General features: G+C 40.9%; 1 protein-coding gene across 6 annotated transcripts in view; it reads left to right on the forward strand.

Annotated features, from left to right (window-relative positions):
• The window catches only part of PPP2R3A (protein phosphatase 2 regulatory subunit B''alpha), a 203,201-nt gene that overhangs the window by 96,464 nt on the left and 84,299 nt on the right, over positions 1-22,438 (forward strand). For 2 of the 6 annotated variants that reach the window (XM_088473841.1, XM_088473843.1), the window contains one exon: positions 8,030-10,577. In XM_088473841.1, the coding sequence (XP_088329967.1) occupies positions 8,577-10,577 (2,001 nt within the window). In that variant the 5' untranslated portion in view covers positions 8,030-8,576. Of the gene's footprint in view, positions 1-2,516; positions 2,701-4,632; positions 4,813-5,158; positions 5,226-8,029; positions 10,578-22,438 lie in introns of those variants that run through there. The other 4 variants (XM_088473844.1, XM_088473842.1, XM_088473846.1 and 1 more) reach the window with 4 other exon arrangements.

Raw genomic sequence — 22,438 nt, forward strand, 5'->3', positions numbered from 1 at the left:
TTTATAACGATGAATGAAAAATGTTCCTTCCCTTAATGAAAATCGTTATGTTGTACAGTCTGAAATGGACGATGAACGATAACTACAAACTACAAACTGGAGCGCGCTTGAACGATTATCGTTCATCGTTATAACTCACAAACTGAACGATTATTTGAACGATAATGACATCGTTAGTATCAAATCGTTAAAAAAATCGTTAAGTGTGTATGCTCCTTAAGAAGCAGAAGAATGAAGATGGCCCTGGATGACTTTTCCTTTCAGTGTTGGTACAGGTAAGTGTTGGAGTGGGGAGCACAGTGTGGCTCAGATGAGGAAGGGGAAGCACTGTGTGTGTGTGTGTATATACAGTCAGGTGCATAAATATTGGGACATTGACAGAATTTTCATATTTTGGCCTCTATTCACCACCACAATGGCTTTGAAATGAAACAAACAAGATGTGCTTTAACTGCAGACTTCCAGATTTAATTTGATGGTAATTACATCCAAATTAGGTGAACGGGGTAGGAATTACAACTGTTTCTATATGTGCCTCCCACTTTTTAATATATATCAAATTTTTAAGTTGATAATTTTGTATGGCCTGCGAATGATTCTATAAATATCCAAATGGCTCTTGGTAGAAAAGAGGTTCCTCACCCCTGATCTAGAGGAAAGAGGATATTATGATGAGTTCAGTGAGGGAATGAATGGTGATCTGTACTTGGGGGAAGTGCTAGGTTATTCCATAATGGAACTAAGCGAAGTTGGTAGAACAGAGTGCAGAAGTCCCACATTGACAGCGTGAAATGTATGGTCGGCAAAAGTGTGATGGTGGTAGGGGCGATTTTGGTGTGTACACCAAAAGAGACTAGAAGGAGAATATACCAATAGGGTGTCGGCTTCTATTATTGTCCATACTCTTTGGTAAGGAGGAGCATGCCAAAGAACACATGGAGTCAGCTGAGCGTCACGATAATATTTAATAAGATCGGGGACACCTATGCCACCTGAGGTACGATGCTTTTGGAGTAGGCGCATGTTATTATTTTCCCTGCCCAAACGAAATGAGAGATTTTAATTTGAAGGTTTCCCATTTCACCTTAACACCCACCCTTCCCCCAGTGCCTAACCCTCCGCCTGGTGCCAAACCCTAACTCCTAACCTTAATGTCAAAATAAAACAATAACACGTCTCGATCAAGTGAACCTGAAATTTTGTCGGTCGACCTATTTGTCCCTGTCAACTTGATTACTGTCTACCGATCTTCTATCCGCATACTATATTATCCATCTATGGCAGAGGTTCCCAAGTTCCGCCATTACAGTGTTAGGATATCCATGCTTGAGGACAGATGACTTAATTAGTAATTTAGTCAATTTGATTTAACCATCTGCACTTAAGCATGCATATCCTTAAAACCTGGACTGTAATGGTGGAGTTTAGGAACCTCTGCACCATAGTGTGTATACTCCTCATGATACATTGGTGTAGATGTATGATAGCGGAACTTAACGTGCCGCTATAACGCTTCCTGCTTCGCCTCTTTACCGAGGCGAAGCAGGAAGCACTACCACCTCATCGGCCGGAGAGGGGGAGCGTTAACTCCCCCCTCAGGCTCTACCCGCTAGAGACCACAGCGCATCAGCCTAGTGCGCTTATACCGCTTCTGAGCTTCTTACATCTCCCCCATTGTGTGTTAGTGAATTTAGTCTAAGCTGCACTGGCTCAGGACCAGATTAAGGCCCACGTGGGCCTGGGGCTAAGCATGATCTAGGGCCTATTGTGAGAGGAGGAGCTGTGACCAATGCTATGTGGGTGTGGCCAGTGCCATATGGGCGTGTACGCCTCCTACACTATCTCTCCCCAAATTTGTTAAAAGAAGAAAAATTGCACAATTTTGTGAGGAAAATAGAAATGTAATTTTAATTCCCATGATTTATGGCTAACCGTGTGGCCAACTGATGATCATACTGTCATGATTATGAGCCTATTTTTTTTTATGTGGAGGCCTGGAGCTGTAGTCCCATCCACCCCATTGTTGTTCTGAGAGGGTCCTGCTTGTGAGTGACAACAGTCTAGGGCCTGACTAGTTTGTGCAGAAACCCTCAGCTTTGCTTGCCTAGGTGAGCTGACAACGACCTTTATTGTGGGGCTGAAGTTGTGCGTGTCAGTGGAGGCAGAGATAGAGCCGCATGCCACTTTGTGAGCACATTATATCTCCATCAGGTCTCTCATGTACCATTTCATTCCCCGACTCACAACTATCTCACCATCTTTTTGCATCTCTCCTTATTAAAGTTCTCTTTCTGTTCCTCTCCACTGCCCTCCCTTCCTGCTTGCTGGTTACAGCTGCTCTGTTTTGTGTTTAAAAAAAGATTTCAAAGTGCTTAGTCCTGTTTGTGGAAGCATTAAATGAGAAGAAGTGTCATATGCCTCTGGTGGTAAAAAGCCGGCTTGTGAAAAAAAATCCCCCTGGAGTCTCAGTTCTTCAGACCAGCAGCCAAAGCTGCTTGATTTTCACAGAGAGGTCTCTGCGCTTCAGCACACCACTTTATTTCACAGGCGAGGAAGGTTTGCCTTGTCCAAAAATGTGATAACCCATATGCATCTGCAAGAAGGTCTGTCTAGTCCTGAAGTTATTTTGTTTCTGTATTTGTACGGTGTGTACGTATTTATTGTAGCAGTGGTGTTCTCTGGGAAAACCACATCCCTCTGGTAAGCTATTTCTCTATTGCTTTTATCTGATGTGTGTGTGTTTTAATGTGCACTGATATTTCTCTGGGTGCCTCTGAGAACTGTCTGATACAACCGGCTGTGTAAGGATTCCATTGATTTGTATATTGCACTTAGTATACACAGCGATTCCCAAAACAGCTGTCTGACTGTACTGCTGGTTAGAAGTCCTCCGAATATTCATCATGCCAATCCTCACTCGTCTCCTATGTGCTTTTTATCTTTCACTATAAAAGTAAAGAAACGTAAAACGGGCAGAATAAGGGGTAGAGATTGTAAATTGTAGCAATGTTTTATTCAGACCTTCCTCCTGTTTTATGATGTATGAATGAATCATTCCTTTTCCAAACTTTGGTATTGTAGCATAAACCAAACTGGTTCCACAAATTCCAGTATGTTTTTTGTGTGTTGCTCTATACTATTTTTTTAATTTATTTTTTTCTGTTTTAATCAAAGGATGATATTTTAGTATGTTTTATTCCAGCGAGAAAACAAGCAGGTTATTCTCATATCCATAAATCTAACTGGTGCACATATGGAAGGGAAAAGAAGGCAGGGAGTATCTGATGAGTTGCTATGGGTTAGTGCACCTCTTTTTATTTCTCTGCAAATTAAGGAAGATGTTTAGGAGAACTGGTAGAGTAATGGGCACCTCCTCCATTACTAACGAGGAGAGGTGCAAGCACCTGTGGCTTTCCAATACAACTTTCCATAGACAAAACTTCAATCCTCAAGTCATAATATGTACATTTGGTACCATTTAGAGCTGATTTATTAAATGAGCACAACAAGTGCAATTGCCCTGGGGTCCTATGGGATAGGGGACCGGCATTCATTTTTCTAGTAAGGGGAGACTGTCAAATTTTAAAGAGGTCAGTCTCCTCGTTTAAATTAATTGACCAAATTAATCTCACTGTGTTTAAAAACAAATTGTAAAAATAAAATGAAGATTAACCCTTTTTATATAGCCAGCATATCAAGCAAATCCTAAATCTGAAACAACCCCAAGTGTTGCCCCTACATAAAAGTTAAGTGTAAACTCTTATTCCAGGATACATCCAGGCCACATATGTAACTCCAATATATAAACTAGCCAAGGTCCTAACAGATGTCTTAATTTCCTCCCCCAATTCTAAATTTGTCAGAATCATATACAGCATAATGTTGTTAAAAAATATGTTTTTCATATTATTATTATGTAGTTGGTTTCTGTAGCGGTGTACATAGGGGATAGAACATAAAATAGGCTTACATAGTTGCAAGGTGTCCTCATTAGACTATTACAGACAAGTTCATATATACATCTTTATGTAATGTAAAACCCCCAATATCACATACAGTAGTAAAAACAAAAGGCGAGAAGTCCTTGGTTCTGAGCAGTTAGTCTAAAAAATAGATGAAAAGCAGAGCTAATGGGGGCCAATTGGGGAGTTCCTCTTTATAGAGCTGTAAATTAGGCACAAAAAAAGTGGTCATTTGAACAGAAAGGAGGAGAAGGGTATTTGAGTCCACGAAAGTAGTTCTATAGGAAGTATTGCTGCAAAATAGCTTGTGCCAACTAAACATTAATAGATGAGCTGAAATTGAATGAATATGATAAACCATTTACCTTAAATGCACCAATTTGCTATACAAGCCCCATCCATTTATTTACATAGTAAAGTTGTAAATAGAGGACTCTGCAGTGTATCCTGTTTAAATAAAAGATGATACACAGTAGATGTCTCTTGGAGAGCTTGTGTCACAGGACAGTCATAAGAGAACCGCTGTCTTTATTATTAATGCCACTTGTTTTTTTAAGTCCTGTTTTCTCATGTCTTATGTTCAGGAAGTGTGGTGTCCTCTGATGGATTGGGTTGTCTTTCAGCAAGTCTCCTTACTACTGGACTGTTATCTCCAATTTGTTTCCTACAGAAAGTATTCAAGACTACAGCTTGTGTTCCAAACAGGCATATCTGCGTGTGGACACTGGACAGCTGAACAGCCAGATCAATAAGCAATTTGGCGTCATGCCTGCCCCAGTTGCGTAGCTCTGATTGTACAGGTGACATGTCGGCTCCAGTCCTGGTCCAAAGATGACAGCCTAGCCCCTAGGTAACTCCCCCAATCAGCAGAACCACAGCAGACACTCATGCATGCAGCCAATTGACTGGAGTATGTCACTTAAATATATTTTTCTAAGAGAATGATAACCTTGTTCCATCTCTTTTTTTTTTTTTTTTTAATTTCTTTACTTTGTGTGTTTATTGTGACATCTCCGTTGTTCAATTAATAAAATGTTCTAGGGCAGATGACAAAGCTGATTTTGCAGCTGTCCGGCCATACTTGATGCTGCTTGAGGTTGTAGCCTTCTCATGAACAGTCTCTGACCTCCAGATATTTTTGTCACTCTGGGCTTGGTCAGCTGCTGTCTCATTTACTTTATTTTTTCCCCTGTTCAGCTCTTGCCTAAAGTCCTGTCAACTTCATATGGGAACGGGATTTGAGATGAATGCGACTTGACCTGGGTACTGATTTTCATGTATATTGACTTTGCCAGCAATACGTGCTTTCCTGGAGCGTGAGTAGAGAGTGTAGTACAATGTATTCTGTTACAGTGGAGTGCACTGCCTGTGCTTGCAATCTAAATTCTTGGTCACAGAGAGGGTACCTAGCTTAGCTATTTCTTACTTGCTGTTTTTGAATGATGATGATCATGTTGTGAATGTTTCGTATTTTCTCATGTGCGCCTGTCACTATATAAGGAAATAAAAAATCTGTTTCATAAGCTGCTGCCGATGCATTTAAAGGTATCTCTGCACTTTAATACTCCTCCTTAAATCTCTTTTCAAACCTATATGCCTTATGAGTAAATCGGCAACATATACCCGGAATACATGTTTTTGAAGCAACACTTGATGTATCCTTTAAGGGTTTGTACGGCTCTCTGTTGTATTGTTCGCCATGTTGTGCCTTTAATGCAAGGGACAGGGAACCATCCACATACAAAAGTGCATTGCGCCTTACGCTCACTAATGTGTAGTTGGAGAAATTTATGAAAGCGAGTGAACATGTGGGCAAACCTATTCCAACATTTTGTTGTATGATTTTATCTCACAAAATTTACTAAAGAAAAGGCATTTAACATAAATTTCGGCAAGAGATCTTCTTTAAAGTGGAACAAAACAAAATCAATGTCTTTTAGGCTCCATGTAAAAGGCATAATGATTGGTATCTGGTGTGCAATCTTAGCTTTTCCGGGCTGGGTAATGCCATAGCAGTCCGTCAGTATTGTGCTGAGAGAATCAAAAACTACAACACCGTAATGCAGTTGGTTTACTTTTACTGATTTCATGATGTGTGATTGTATTTTACTGATATCGGCAGTAATCAATTAATGACAGAATTGTTTTCTGAGGGAACAGAGCTGGTTAGACATAGATAATTGTTACAGTGCATTGCTCTACAACATATAAAAAATATTTCATGCTTTAGCTCATTAAAAATGCAGCTCATTTGGCTTTTGGAATATTTAGAGAAATTACGGCTAGTTTATTCCCATTTTTAGTTTTTGTTAAGCGTTTTTAAAGTCTTGTGTTTGGTGTGCACTGCAGAAAAAGGTGTACTAAAACGTAGGCTTGGGATCTTTTTAACACAATCCTGTGTGTGTGTGTGTGTATCCAATATCTTTTTTTTTTTTTTCTTGAATTTAGTTCTTAAGATGGAACTATTAAACAAAGTCAGAAGCCTGGTACACTAATAGCAGATTTTTACCTTCTAACTTGTTCAGAGCGGTAGGGAAAAAAAGTCCTCTGTTAGTTTTTTATTTTAAACTTGAAATGATTTCATGTTAAATGTAAGTATGTAAGTAAAGTTCTTTATAATTTTTGAGTCACTCTGGAGCGGCTAGTGTTTATTTGTTTCAGCTGTCCGTACACTGGCCTTCAGTTCTGCACAAAATCATCTAAGTCACTCTTGTAGACTGCTGCTATGGGTAAATCCATGTTCCCATGCTGACAGCTGATCTCAATAGGGAAGATAAAATCCATCAATGGAATGGCTTCCCAGTGGCATGCTCTGTTGTTAGAGTGCTCAGAACACATTTATTTTACACACTGGTCTTATTTGTTCCGGCAAATGATCATTATTATTTGGCACAGCAGATATCATTGTACTATTGTTCTGACTGTGTGCTGTGCACATAAATCGGGTTTTGTAGCTGACTTTTCTGTTAGGTGCTGTGGGAGAGATATATATATCTATCTATCTATTTTGCATATAATGTGTGTGTATATTAATGCAGTGGATCCCAAACTGGGCACATGCAGTGGTGCCAAGGGTTGATGTTCCAGTGCCAAATAAAATTATTGTTGGTCAATATGATAGGCTACCAGTTAAGGTGGCTGTTAATCATAAAATATATGGACTAATGGCCCCCATACATCTGTGACTGATTGCTGTCATCAAGCGTTCCTGCGAAGCCGGGAAGAGGATCGGTAAAATCCAACATGTTGAATTCACAGATTTGCCGATTGTGATCTTGATTTTCAAATTTATGAAATTTAACATGTATAATTTTGCTGATCCTCGGACGGATCGCGGAACATCAATGGCCGCCGGTCGGCATTTCCGACCACGTCCAGCAGATGTATGGGGAGCCTTAAGAGAAGCACAACCATGAACCTAAGGATGACAGGTAAGCTTAATTTACTTCATTTATTTTTGATCAGTTTCTCAATAAGAAACTTTTGGCCTAGGAATACCTTGGAGAAAATGCTAACACTCTAAAGCTGGGTACATACTGAATGATCTGTGTACCCAGCGATGTTGTCAATGATCCCAGTGCCAACATATCGTGCGGTCTGAACACAGTGGGCGATCTGTTGCCCGACATGCCGTCCCCCCACATAGCGTTGCATGGGATCGTCAGCTGTATCGCCCGATCTTACATGCTGCACATAAGATCAGACGATGAGGCTGATGACCCCATGGGAGCGCACACTATACATGATGTAGTGCATACACATTACACATTTTTAACGATTTGTCGTTCCGATGTGTCGAAATCTGCCAAATCGTTAATGTTATCGTGCAGTGTGTTGGAGCCATAAGGCGTCCTGATTCCAAAAAGTTTGGGAACCCCTGTCTTAATGTAAAAAAAAAATTATACTAATAGTTTCCACCCCTGGTATCACAATATAGACTGGAGTGTGAGGGATTACATGGCCTGTGCAATAGCTGTTGCTTCCTTGTTGAATTACCGTTATCATTTGTTGTTTAACACGTGTTTTCTGCTTGTTTCATTTATATTTTTTTGTTTGTTACTTCACAGGTATCTCTCCTACTCATCCCCTGACAAGCTTTGCTGGAGTTTCTCCAAGAATTACACTGCATTTTGGGGAGAGAAATAAACAAAAACTTTCCGACTTCTAACTCTATCGCAACAATGCACTTGCAAAAAAGCTTTTATATGTTGACGCAGAGCCCAGTGTGGGTACATGGGAAGACTGTAGAGAAGAGATGTAGTGCTGTACAACCCGGAGACAAGATATAGAGATAAACTATTAAATCCTCCACCACATTTAACTGGAAACTGACACCACCCGTTGGCTCGCATTGTGAATTGTTGTGGTTTTATTTATTCTTCGCGTGCGTGTATATTTTTATCTGTCGTTTCTACGGTTTTATCAATTTTGACACCATTTCTGGTGGTCTTCAATAGCACATCAGATGCACATTGTTGGCTGCGAATGCCAAACACTCTTTTACTGAGATAGAGTTGAAAAGCTCTGTTCTATACATTTCAAACTGTAACTAAACTAAAAAGAGGAATGCAAGCTGTAAAGTTTTAGATTTTTCTCTTTATATTTATTTTCCTAATGGCTGCACCTTACAGGGTGATTGTGAGCAAAATCACATGTTACAACAATGTAGTTTTGGACAATAGTTTGCAGAATGTAGTTCATTATTGTCCCGGAAGTTGCCAGGCCCACAGGCTGGGAGTTCAGTGTCTGGTTGCCCATCACACTGTGTGCTCCGAACTTCTCAAAGCTCCTGAGACGCCCCAAGCTCATGGTGCAGATGATGCAAATAAAATCGCAATCAGCGAGAGTGTGGTTTGTGGTGAGGATTACTCACATCTCAACCCTAGGGTCAAAAAGGTGTCTACCATTCAGGGTACTGGCAGCCTGAAGGACATAACCGGTGAGGCTATAAACCTTGCCAGTGGAAAAACCAAGGAGTTTTCTTTTGAAAAGCTAAAGAACACTTCAAACCAGCATGTCCATCTCAGGAAAGGTCGTAAAGTCCGTCCAGAGTCTTTTGGCAGGAAGTCTGCTGACTATGACTTTATATACGGCCAGTTCGGTAACAATGAGAACTGTCCTCCTTTTGGCTTGTTACAAGCTCAGGGATCAGAGGAAAAAGCATTAATGCCCCACAGCACTTCTTTAGAACAGAGCATTAATAGCATGGCCTCGTTGTATCTGCAAGGAATATCAGAAGAGAACCTCATAAACCAGATTTTGAAAAAGCACATGCTGGATAATTCAGGATCTGGCGAGGACATAAAAATGTGCCTGGACATTTTGCTGAAATGTTCCGAAGACCTGAAGAAATGCACCACCATAATCAAGCATTGCATCAAAAATAGATCGGTTGGTGGGAATGGCAACGGTATGGGAGAGGGAAAGGGTACAGATCCTTTTCCAAATCCCGAGATCATTTACATGAATGTGATGGCAAGACTGTCGTCCTACCTGAAAAAGCTTCCTTTTGAACTGGAACAAGGACCTCACGAAAGAGCTGAACCTAACGATTTGGCTGAACTGGTTAAAAGCCTGAACAGTCTGCAACAACATTCGTTTTCACCAATATATGGCCACGAACAGCCCCCTAAATATGAAGACGTTGTCCAGACACCCCCTTCTTTGAAAGCTATTTCTTCAGCCGCCAGTGAAGATATCGGATCAAGCCCACAAAGCGCCAGTGTCAGTGATGCTGCTGCAGTAAAATCCGTACCAGAAGTTGCTCCTCCGCTACCGGCAAAGACTTGGCAAAGGGGCAACAAACCAAATCAATCAGGTTCTTTTAGAAAACATTCTGTGAGTCCTCTGTCAAATAGTCCTCAAACACAGCATTCTGGAAGCATTGTAGAAAAGTTTCCCAGGAACTCGACAGAAAAACTTTTTATTGAAGAGGATTCAGATACGCAAACAACAATTAGTAACCAGAAAAAATTACCGGGCAGCGGTGTGGCAGGTTTGGCAGAGAGTAAGCACTGGTCAGCTAAAAGTCCTAGTCATCATAAGTTGTCCAATGCCCACGTCCCTGTTGAGAAAAATTTAATTTTCTCTGCCAGTCCTTCTCTTCCCCACCCTAGCAATGGAAATGCCAGAGCTGTCGTTCCCTTCTCAAATGTGAGTAAACTTGCACCAACCACAGTGGGAAGGACCAATGACCATGAGGAAATTGACAAGTTGCTTTTGGACTTGGAACGCTTTTCTCAGAAAATTGAAAGCACGTTAAAAAATCCACCAATTTCCTCGCCAGCGCCCACCAAAGTACAGTACGGACTGCCTGTTCTCAAGGAGGAGCTCAAGGAACAGTCCACTGCGTCAGCTCATGCACAGGAAAGCACCGCAAATACAATAGAGGATGACGACCTTTTGCTGCGCATATTGGGCAGCATTGAGGACTTTGCTCAGGAGCTTGTAGATTGGAGATCAGGTAGAGGGACGTTATCTAAACAGAAGGAAGTTATGCAGATCCTCCAGGAGACCCTAGTTCCCCAGACTCCCTTGTCCTCCCCAAGTTCCCAGATCCATGTAAAGGATACCGCATCCACTATGTCAATTCAGCAGACACCTGAAGTTATCAAGGTAAGCGATTCATATCATGCAGTTCTACTTTGATATACTGGAAAATTACACAATGTACGATCGACGAGCTAGTAGACTAATAATGTGTAATAATTGCTATGGTGATGTGAATATTTAGCCACACACATATACAGCCTAATTGTGGATCTCTGGATGATTTAAGCGATGGCCTGTACAGCTGAATTGCAAACAGTAATGTCTGCCAAAGACCTCAGACACGGACTATAGGGAGTGGGGTGGGGGTCATTGATCAAATGATTCAATGAACAACCGATATATTGTATGGTGTGTACCCAGCAGAATGGAAACATCACTGGGGAGGGGGGGGAGGGCTTTTTCCAAACTGCTTTGAAATAGACAGTTTAGTAGCGAAGCCCAATCAGACTGTTGGATCTTTTAGGTTACCTGCGAATCAGGATTTCTGTACCAAAGTGTAAATAGTACTGTGTATTTGATATATTGATTGGTTCTTCCCAAAATGCATTATCATGCTTTTATTGTAAATTAAGTTTGGACTTGCATTTTATTTACAGAAAAGTAGGGTTAAAATAAACTAATCTAAAAACATATACAATGGGGCAAGTATTATAAAATCATTTCATTGTATTATATAATATCCCTCATTCACAGATTGCTACAATACAAAATGTCATGTTTTATAGGTGAATTGACACTTTACGTTGTATCTACTGGTTTTGGTAACCATGCTGTTACTTTAGTTGTGCGTTTCAAGCTATTCTACATAGTGGAAGGGAGTATATCAAATTATTTATGAGTGTGTCCCTATAGCTTATACACAGTGGTCTGTAGACTGAACCAATATTCACAAGAATGCAGCCTATCCATTATCTGGGTACCCATAACCTTATAGAGTGCCTCCAATAAACACATTGTGGTTGATTCAATTAGACTTGACCCGCTAGTCCGTATTGGTTCTGCCTGCGGGAACACCTGCCTTCACTATACAGATTTGTCCACATACATCTATCCTCCGAGCACTACAAGTCGCGTCACACACAGTGTGTGCGTGTCCTGTGACTCGGCAGTGCTGAGCATCTTTTCGTGCAACTTTTTCTCTTCAAATGAGTCTTATTCGCACAGCAATATGAGTAGGTCGCACAGCTTCTGCTGATTAAAATGATATGCGGCATGCCTATAGGCTGTGAGCGACTGCATCTGCATGCAAAATACTACGTTACAGTGTTAAAGCTGCTGACACTGTAACGTAGCATTTCACTTGCAGATTCATCTGCGGTCGCACACAGAATATAGGCAATGTGCATTTCATTTTAATCAGCAGAAGCTTCTTGTGCTTCCTATTGGCATCACTGTGCAAACAAGACGCTTTTGAAGGGAAAAAGTTGCACAAAAGAATGTTCGGTGCTACTTAGTCACGGCATGGCGTGACTAGAAGGGCTGTTTAAACCGTAAGGAGGCTAGATGTATGTGGACGCATCTGTATATTGTTGTGTACACGTCACTGTCTTAAATGCATGCATGCATACATTTGTTAATTTTGCAGATTACAATTGCCCTAGACATCAGTTTCTTAAGAGAGAATTTAGATTTCTGACAAGTTTATGCAATCTTAGATGTATGTAATGTATTGCAGTTCAGAAGCCATCCATCTTGGTCAGTGAAAAGTAGTTTCTACACTATGTGATTGATTGTGTGCAGGATGTCTGGCAGCAAAGGGTTTAATTATGAGTTGTGAGTTGGCCGTTGTTCCTGGCCCTTCCTTTTGGGAATATGTTAACATAATAAAGGAAAACTCCTAAATTATACATTTCAGTACAAATTTGGGCATAACATGCCCATGCTGCCTAACAGTACAATTTAATGAGTCATTTGGACTTAATCTGCATATTTTAAAACTTTATTGGCAAGAAACGTTTGGAAAGAGCGAATATTGTATTTTACTACAGTATTTTTCCAAATTATTTTCTTTCTTGTAGTCTTGGTAGAGCTTTATTTCGATGTTATTGATTTTTGGGGACTAATCCAATTTTCAGTCTACCAGTGTTCTAGGAACTAGTGACCTCATTGAGGGATATGAGGCACAATGAACTCCCAAGGGTATTGGTTAAAATGGTAGACTAGCTTCTTTCTTTGTGTGTGGGGGAAGGATATATAATCCCTGGCAGAGGTAGGAAAATCAGGACTCTTCAGTGATGCTGACTTTGTAGTCTATTCTCTCTGTCATATTGGGGAGATGACCGTAATGTCTCTTTTTGGCTCTTTTGCTACGTTATATACTCTCACATTACCCTGAGCAATAATAATTAGACACAAGTCCACAAAATGTAACACATTTGTATGATACCAGCTGGGACTCCACATTTTTATTTATTTTTAATATAGCAAATACAGTTCTATGTATTGCTGTCCTGTTAGTTCTTCCAACATTGTTTAGCAGTTCAGCACAAAGTTATGACTGTCATTAAGGGTATGGACTGTATAACGGAATCAGTATGATTTACTGCCGGCCGCATGGCCTGCAGTTCAAATCCCGACTACGGAAGCCAGGCAGTGAAGATCCCGACAGGTGAGTATTTTTTCTATTTACTAACCTCCCCCCAACCCTAACCCACTCTTAGGGGTGCTTAAATCTAACTACCCCCCCCCCCCTCCCTTCCCCGCAGCCTAACCCTAAGTCCCCCAAGGGGGTGCCTAACCCTAACCTCCCTTGTGGAGTGTGACTAACCCTAAGGCCCCCTGGGAGCCCCTAACCTAACAACTCCCACCCCCCGTGGCTGTCTGCTCCTGGTTTACCTTCGATCGGTAAACCTGGGTGTCGGGCTCCCTGTGTAGGTCTAATGACAGGCATCGGAATTTCGACGCCTGTCATTAGACACTTGCCGGGATTTAGACCGTCGGCTTCCCGACTGAACAAAGTGTATGCTATACAGGGATGCAGAGTCCCTTCCCCATGTTGAAGGGGGCTTTACACCAAGGTGGATTAGTTTTCAAATGTCCATGGCAACTGTACACTCTAACATTATGTACCCACACATTATCGCCTTCCAGTCATGGATTACCTTGCTGCTTAGACGCTTTGGTAATTCAGCCTCGGGAGCAATGGACTCGCATGGACAGAACTGGGAACTGATTTGTGATCAGTAGTGCCACAGGGGAATGATTTGGGAGATCAGTGTTACCTGTTGCCATAAGCTTTCAATACACACACAGAATTTGCCTGGATAGCTTGAACACTCTTTGCTGACCTAATGCGCCACAGACCACAATTAATTTGAGTTGGGCCACATGTGAGAATTTCAGTTAGCTGATCACCTCCATTAGTATTTTTATGATTGGGTTTGCTGACCCGGGAGTGAAGAGGTGCTTCGGAAGGCAGATGTGCTATCTGGTCGCTGGGGGTGGTGCCTGAACTGCAGGGACTGTGTAACTTGGCCACGGACATTCTGTATGTCGTCATATTGTGTAAACATCTGACCATTTGGCGACCAGATGACCGAACGGCATAGTGTGTTCCCAGTTTTGAGATGTAGAGTATACTGGGAACCTCATAAAAAAAAAGCCAAATACCCCAACTTTTCAGCACTGGGGAGAATGTCCATTACATTTAAGTATACTGTATATAACAAGAGGCTGAATAGACATCAATAGATACAAGGCAATCTGTGTCTACATCTTGATTTATATTATACTAATATCTGAATGACCGTTAAACATTGCCAATCTCTTAGGACGTGTCTGCATAGAGCGATACAAGCTGCTGCTGGGACCTGAGCAATTGCAGACTTGTGGTGCTGGGTGAGGTTTCTCAATGTGTTTGCTCAGCAGGGGATGAGGAATGCTCGCGGCGCGCTACAGAATTACTAGAGCTGTTTAACCTCTGAGGCTTCTGTACCAGCAAATGGAAACTTTCTCAAGTTTATTGCACAATAATAAAGGTATTTAATTTGTGAAAATGATACATGTTTTGTACATATTTATCACCATGAGCGATAGGTTCCAATCTGGTAGCCTAAGAAATCTGTTTTTGGCCCCAGTGCTGAATTAGCAATTCCTATATTGTAGTGCAGAGAGATCTGTAGTGAAGCGAGACTTCACAGGGCAGCACATGGCATAACACATTATTACAAGGTAGACTCTAGGTCCCACAGCAGTGGCTGCTCCTGTAGTAGTTCTGGCATTGGCACATACCTACCGGAGTGCTCTTATGCGGGTAGCACAGTATAAAAAGATATTCTCCCTAAAGGGAAAATGAATTAATGGTTAAAATGAACAGACCCAGAGAGTGAGTGAGTTGTTAGGGTTGTTTCACTCCATAAGAAACATCAGGTAACAGAAAAGATAAGGACACAGTGACAAAACATCAGTGCTGCACTACAGATAGACAGAGGTGTTGCTCTGTGTTCTATGTAGTATACTATGCCAAATGTGGAACATGTTTGCTGCTTATGTAAAACATAAGTAATAGAAATTCTGAAGGTAGAATTGCAAAGGCCCCAAGGGCATGATGGGTTAGACAACCTTAATGGAGTCAGGGGTGTTGTACAAAATGGACAATCAGGGAATCATGGAAAGTTGTCACACACATTACTGAGAGATCGCCAGGTGCCTAATGCTGCTTTCTCCAGCATATTTGTGGCTGCCTATATTGTTTAGGTGGTGGGTAACTGGATTTATAGGTTCATAAAGGCGAAATGCAAATCTGTCCTGCACCAACCAACAGTCTTACCTCAGACACCTTATTTGATAGGCTAAAACTTTTCGTTTGGTGGTGTAGAACTTGGGAATTGGGGTTGTAGGATTGTTCAGAATGGAAGGAGTTACACGTGTTTACATACCATATCTCATAGACACCCAGCCGCCTGCTGGAAATGAATCCGGGGACTGCTCTGCAAGGGGTGACTCCAGGGAACCTGATCCCAAATTCTGGCTATGGAACAGCTATGTAGACTGAGAGAGGAGGCTCATGCCAACCTGTCAGTGCCCTGATTCAAAACAAGCTCACTCCACTTAGCAGAGAAAATCCATTATAATACATCATTAACTTTTCCTGTGCAACAGCAACACCATTCTAATTAAAGAAAGGTCTGAGGACATGTGGCCAAATAAGAATAATGTTGGGTTGTGCAGCGCTATCTATTGGCTGCAGAGAACATGGACTCATCATTGCTAATGCATCACCTGCTTTCTCTGGAAGGTAATCATTCAGTATGTCGACAGTTAATGTGTTCACAGTTATGATGTCGACATCTGAAAAATGTCGACATGGACAAAATGTCGACCAATGGCTTGTCAGCATAGTGGAAATGTTGACATTAGGATTAGGGGATACTGTAGAAAAACGTTGACAATATGACCGTGTAGACATGCTGGTTGATACCATTCTCATGTCAACAATATGAATGTGGGCATGGTCACCAGTGACCTGTAATATACCGAACCCCTCTAGAAATACGCTGAGCTTTGTCCAGTATATAATGTACAGTTTTTAGGACCTTTCTAGCTCTCCTTTTGTTTGGTGTTCGAAACAGGACACTCACATGACAATGCCTTAGTTGGAAGTTGTTGTGAATTTAGTAAAGTGACGTATATTGTGCTTACCTGTCATCCTTAAGCTCAGTTATGTGGTGGTGGACAGGTTTGCGCTTCTGTTTGTCCACATATTTACATTACATTGACCATAAAGAATTTGATTTGGTGCTGGACCACCAACCTGAGGCACCCCTGCAAGTGTCCTGAGGCACCCCAGGGTGCCACAGCGCACAGTTTGGGAACCACTGGTCTAGTTTAATAGTATCTCTGTCAGCTACATATGGTGGAGACCGAGAGCAAGATAGAGGAGGAGAGTGAGGGAGGAGGGGACAGAGAGAGCAGGAAGGGGGGAAAGAGGGAAGGGACAGAGCGTGCACACTATCTTTTGCAGCTGCAGCATCAGCTTTCTGATGGGGGCAGGCACTTAACGGCATTAGGCCCCGCCCCTACATCTACGAATCATGGCATTGTCCACGAGGGGGCGGGGTTTCCATAGTCTGCCACGGTTGGGTCCATCAGTGAGTGTATATGTATACAGATTGTCCTTATACATCTAGCCTTAATACATCACGCAGCTCTACTTCCCTGGCATGAGTGAGCCGCCAGGTCCCGTGCTAGTGTTGGGCGTTTTTTTTTTTTTTGCCGAAAATGCGTCTAAGTTGCAATGCGATGCACCAGCAGACTGTGCTGATTAATATATGTGACACTTGTATATCTGTGCGCTTGAGTCGGTATATGAAGAACAATGGAACTTGTAATGAATAAAGCTGCAGCCGCTACATTGTAGCATTTTGTATAAAGATTCAGGGACTCGGTTGCATATCAAATTAAATCGGCACAGTCTGCTGGTGCGTCCTAGTCTCATCGCATTGCGACTTAGACACATTTTCAGCAAAAAAAAACGCCCGGCGCAGTGAGTCTAATGGGACCAGGCGCGCAGAGAGGGGCTTTTTAGCATGACGGCAGCAAAGCGCTATAAGGACACACCTGTATGTGTATATAAAAGTCACTTTCTAAACACCACCAGGGGTTCTTGAATAAGCAAAATCAGCACTCCACTTGGTAGAAATAGTTATTAACACATTTAATGGGCAAACGAACCCATCCATTAAAGTGTATTTAACATAATGCATAGGCAGTAGGGAATACATAGCATCAGATCCCAGCCCAAGTAATAGATCGTTATAAAATGAGTAGTAGTTTATACAGCACTAGACCTGTGCATTCATTATAGTTTTTTTCTTTCATATTTTCTTTAGGGATTATCAGATGATCAGATCTGTAATTGACTTGCTCAAACAGATTCCAAATAGCTGAATAAATCAGACTCCTGATTTTCGCCCTTGGCAAAAACTATACAAATGATGTGAACAGCTGGAAAAGTTCAGCCCAAAGTTGGAATGAAAAAAAAAACCTCTTCCCCATATCCATCTTAATTTATTACAATGATTGGGGACACTTTCCAATGTCTGGGATGTACAGTATGGTCAAACTTGCTTTCCAATGCTATTTTTTATTACAGTCTCCCATATCCAAATATTCCGAAATACGGATTATTCCGAAATACAGAATATTTTTAGCATGACTGAGATAGTGAAAACTTTGATTTTTTATGGTTCAATGCACACAAACTTTGTTTAAGGCACAAAATTATTAAAAATAACGTATAAAATGACCTATAGGCTGTGTGTATAAGGTATATATGATACATAAATGAATTTCATGTATTTACACAAACTTTGTTTGAGCCACAAAATTATTGAAAATATTGTATAAAATTACCTTCAGGCTGTGCGTATAAGGTGTATATAAATCATAAATGCATTCTGTGTTTAGATTTGGGCCGTATAACTAAGACATTTCAATATGGTATGCAATTATTCCAAAATACGGAATATTCCGATATCCAAAATACCTCTGGTCCCAAGCATTTTGGATATGGGAGACTCAACCTGTATTATTAATCTTTTTTTATAAAGCACCACAAGGGGTCCGCAAAACCTTTCAGAGTGCATACAAATACAGTGCATGCAAATTACAGTAGAAACGAAGCCGAACAAATGTATGCAACTTGTGACCATTGCCACAAACTCAGTGCTGGCTGAACCTGTACCACAGTTGACAGGTGAAGCTGACAGGTTCAGAGCCACTGTTTGTAGGGGCTGCATAATAGCGTAGGGGAAGAAATGTAGAGTACAGGAGAGAAGAGATGCCTTGCTCGTGAGAGTTTTCAACCCATAGAAGAGGGGCAGACAGATATTTATTACACAGATGGGTGAGTCAATGTGCCCGTACAAAACAGGGTGTGTTAGCAGGAGACCTGGTAGATTTTGTTAAAGAAATGAGGTTTTGAGAGCCTAATGAAAGCTTTGGAGAAAGGTGGGAGAGTCTTGTATTAAGAGGGAGTGAGTTCCAGTGGTGGAAAGCAGATTTTTGTTTTAGTCTTTTCTGAATAGAGCTGGAATGTGTATTTCACAGTTGCCTACTCTTGGAACATCCAGGATACTCCTGATTTTTTGGAGAGCCCTTCTGAAAGAGCAGAGAACCCTCCCGCCAAAATATCTAGTGAAGTGGGTGGAGAATTGATGACGTGTTTCACAGTGGATAGCGTCATTGTTGCCCCATTCCCACTGTGGGTGTGAGCTGTGAATAACAACATTGTGCAGCCTGGGGTGGGACTATTGTGCTGCCGCACCCCCTGCACTTGCCACCCTGCTCTCCCCTCTAGATCTTTTGGAGGAGGGACTAAAAAAAGTAGGCAAGTATGGAACCCAAAAAGTAGCTATTTGGTTGTAATTTTTTTTTATTTTATTTTTAATCCGGTTAATTAAACACTGGCAAAAATTGCACATGTCACAGTCCTTAACAAGTCTGTCTATTTCTAACTCTCTGAAAGAGAGGTGATTATTTAATAAATTATTTGGATAAAAAACTCAGAACCCTAATACTGTCAGCCCTGGGGTGTAAATCAACGCAGCTAAATATTATCCATGAATAAACAGTGTCACCGTACACCAAGAGCAAGTTCTATTTTTGCTTCCGATACAAGCAGTGCTGGGTAACTCCAGGACAAGTGTACCTTTTTTATATTTTTTTGCTTTACCCTTTCAATCAGATCCCCATAAATCTTCCACACGCTCAATAAAAAAAAGTTCTTGTTTTTCTTTTGCATCATTTTGCAGAGGTTTATGTGAGCATTGCACATTCCTGGTCCGAGTCTCCCATTCTTGGCCAGGGAAATGTACAACCTTCATAGTTTCCAAACATAAAACGTCCTTCCCAGTTCACATTTGTAATCAGTCTGGTATGAATCACCCATACGATAAAGCTATTAAGGATTTGGTGTACTTGCAAGATATTTCCATTGTGTGCAGCCTCATAGGGAGTTTACTGCCCCAAGCTGTCTTCCCTCAATATTATTTCAGGCATTGGGCTCGGTAAATTAGATAAATGGAATGTTTAAACTAAAGTGAATATTAGATTACAATAAGGAAGGTTTATGATTGTGTGCATTTTGGCTCTGATTTATGTGGTTTACAATTAGAAATTTATACTATAATATAAGATGACGATCATTAAATACGGTAATAATTCTAAGACCATTTTTAATTTCATATTTTTTTCCTATTTTCGTTTTATAGTAGCTGCTGCACAGACATCAACAGTAAATACAGCTAAAAAGACCGAAAAATTATATATACATTTTAAAAAAATAATTATTATTTATAAAGTGCAAACCTACTAGTTAATCAAATTTTCCAGTCTAGTTTAGTTCATCAACTTTTTTCTTTTTTAAGCTAATATCTGAGTTAAAAAAAAAAAAAAAAAGCCTGATCTAATTATGGACCAGTCTGACTCCTACATTAGCGGTTTATGTCATGTGGCGGAGCTTGTACCTCTTCCATCATGGCTTATTGTTTGATTTGCCATGGAGACTGCTGTGGTGCCAGTTGGCTTGAATACCTGTAATAAAAAAGTCGGTGGATCCTTCCATATCAAGGATTGTACATATGACATTCATTTTGCTGTCTTTTAGACCACTCACGCTATAATGTGCATAGTTGCTTAGACAATCCTGTTGGGTTGCTGTTCATTGTTATCATGATGTCTATTAAGCAATATTATGCAGATCAACCTAGTTTATGTAGCTTGGCAAAAAAACAAAAACAAAGATAGGGTCCTGCCATGATTTTGGGGGGGGGGGGATGTTCATGACTACTGTAAACATATGTTGTTTGGCCAGTGTAAATTAAATATCCCTCCCCATGTCACAACAATACAAGACTTAAAATGATGACTAATTGTCATTTTAAATAAGTGAGTGAGGTTCACGTAGAGGAAGACAAATTGTACAAAACTATTTCAAAGACCTTGAACATAATGGAGGCATCAGGCAGGGGAAAACGTATGAAACCAAATTCATGCTGCCTAGATCAAGCCAACACCATAAACTTTTTTTTTTTTTTTTTAATGGATTGGGAGAGATGTATGAAACCTTCAGGAGAGATCAAATGGACAATTAGCCCATAGTAACCAATCAGCTGGTAGCTTTCATTTATCTAGCACAGTCTGTAAAATGACAGAAGCTGATTGGTTGGTATTGGTAATTTCTCCACTTTATCTCTCTCGAAGGTTTGATGCATCTCCACCCAATGCTGGCCATACATCTTTGTTCAAAAAATGGCAATCGACGAATATCGAATCCATCATGTTTAAGTTTAAAAAAAAGAACAACTCGCTGATTCTAACCATTTTCGGGTGGGAATCGAGCCTGTCCAACATGGATTTCACCGATCCCCTGGTGTCAGCAGATTTAGGAATTACCCTGATACAAGCTAGATGTATAGACCCCATAAATCTTTTTGCAGAGGCTACTGCTAAGCCCCATTTCACATAGTCTACAGAAATCACTGGTTTTGATGCAAATTATTATACATTATTATTATTTATTTATATAGCGCCACAAGTGTTCCACAACTCCTTACAAAGTACATATACAAATTGTTGGCAAGTGACTTGCAGAACAGTACAATACAGGACCAGGACATGGATAATATATATACAGTAGCAACCAGAACACCCAGATAAGCAACAGGGCATAAGCAACCAAGTGTTAGGTGCCCTAGTAGTGAGTAAGAAGTAGATGAAACTAAAGTAGGGAGAAGCACAAGAGGGTAGAGGGCCCTGCTCGTAAGAGCTTACATTCTAAAAGGAAGGGGAAGACAAACAGGTTTGACACAGATGGGGAGGAAGGAGCATATGTAGCAGGGAGATAGAATGATAGCTGGAAAGCTTTGATGAAGTAATGGATCTTGAGAGCCCGTTTGAAGGATTGCAAAGAGATGGAGAGTCTGATGGGATGGGAGAGAGTTCCAGAAGTGGGGAGCAGTGCGTGCAAAGTCTCGGAGGCGGGAGTGGGAGGAAGTAATCAGTTGGCATGAAAGACGGCATGCATTAGTTGAACGAAGAGAGTGAAGGGAGGTGAGATCATATATGGGAGGGGTCATTCCACATCAGATCACCCAAAAAAAATGAAATGTCCTCCAGTAATCAAGCATCAGCTTGATTATTTTATTTCTCCACTATAAAACAGGGTACCCTGCTGATTTTTTTTTGTGGTAGTAATGTATACCTTTAAGCACCCCAAAAAAAATGGGATCCCTAATGTTGATGAAACCTAGCATTTTTAATTCTATTCGAAAAATGTGCGTTTTTGCCGTAACACAAAATATGAGGCAGATAAAGTAATTTGGTTAAGATTTTTGGATTCGGGGGGAAAAGTTACCTTTAGGGGTCCAAATTTCATGGTGATTCCTTAATAAACACCCGTGATATTTAAAAAAAAAAAAAAAAAACTGGATAAAGAAGCCACAATTTAGTAAATAATTTAATAAATTGAAAAATCAATATTTAATAAACTAATTATCAGACAGTCGAGATATTTGGCAGAAATAGTTGTCTTGACATCCTCTCAACTAAAAATTTTTCGTAGAAATCTGAGATGGGTAGTGGACACCCCTGGTTGAACTGACATGGAATGACCCGGAGAAGATTGGGTGAGGGCTTTGTAAGCAAGCGTGAGAGCCTTAAATTGGGTTCTAAAAGGGAAGGGGGGCAAGTGGTGGGCTTGTAGGAGTGGGGAGGCAGGTGTAGAGCGGTGGGAGAGGAAGGTAAGCCATGCAGCAGCATTAAGGACAGACTGGAGAGGAGAGATGGGATTTGGAGAGGCCAGATAGGGGGAGGTTACAGTAATCCAAACTGGAGATGACCAGTGAGTGTATGATGGTTTTGTAGCATCCTGGGTGAGATAGGGTCTGATCTTGGAAATATATTTGAGATGGAAACGACAGGAC

Source organism: Taudactylus pleione, unplaced genomic scaffold (assembly GCF_031769625.1).
Source record: "Taudactylus pleione unplaced genomic scaffold, aTauple2 ptg000142l, whole genome shotgun sequence".
Lineage (NCBI taxonomy): Eukaryota > Metazoa > Chordata > Amphibia > Anura > Myobatrachidae > Taudactylus > Taudactylus pleione.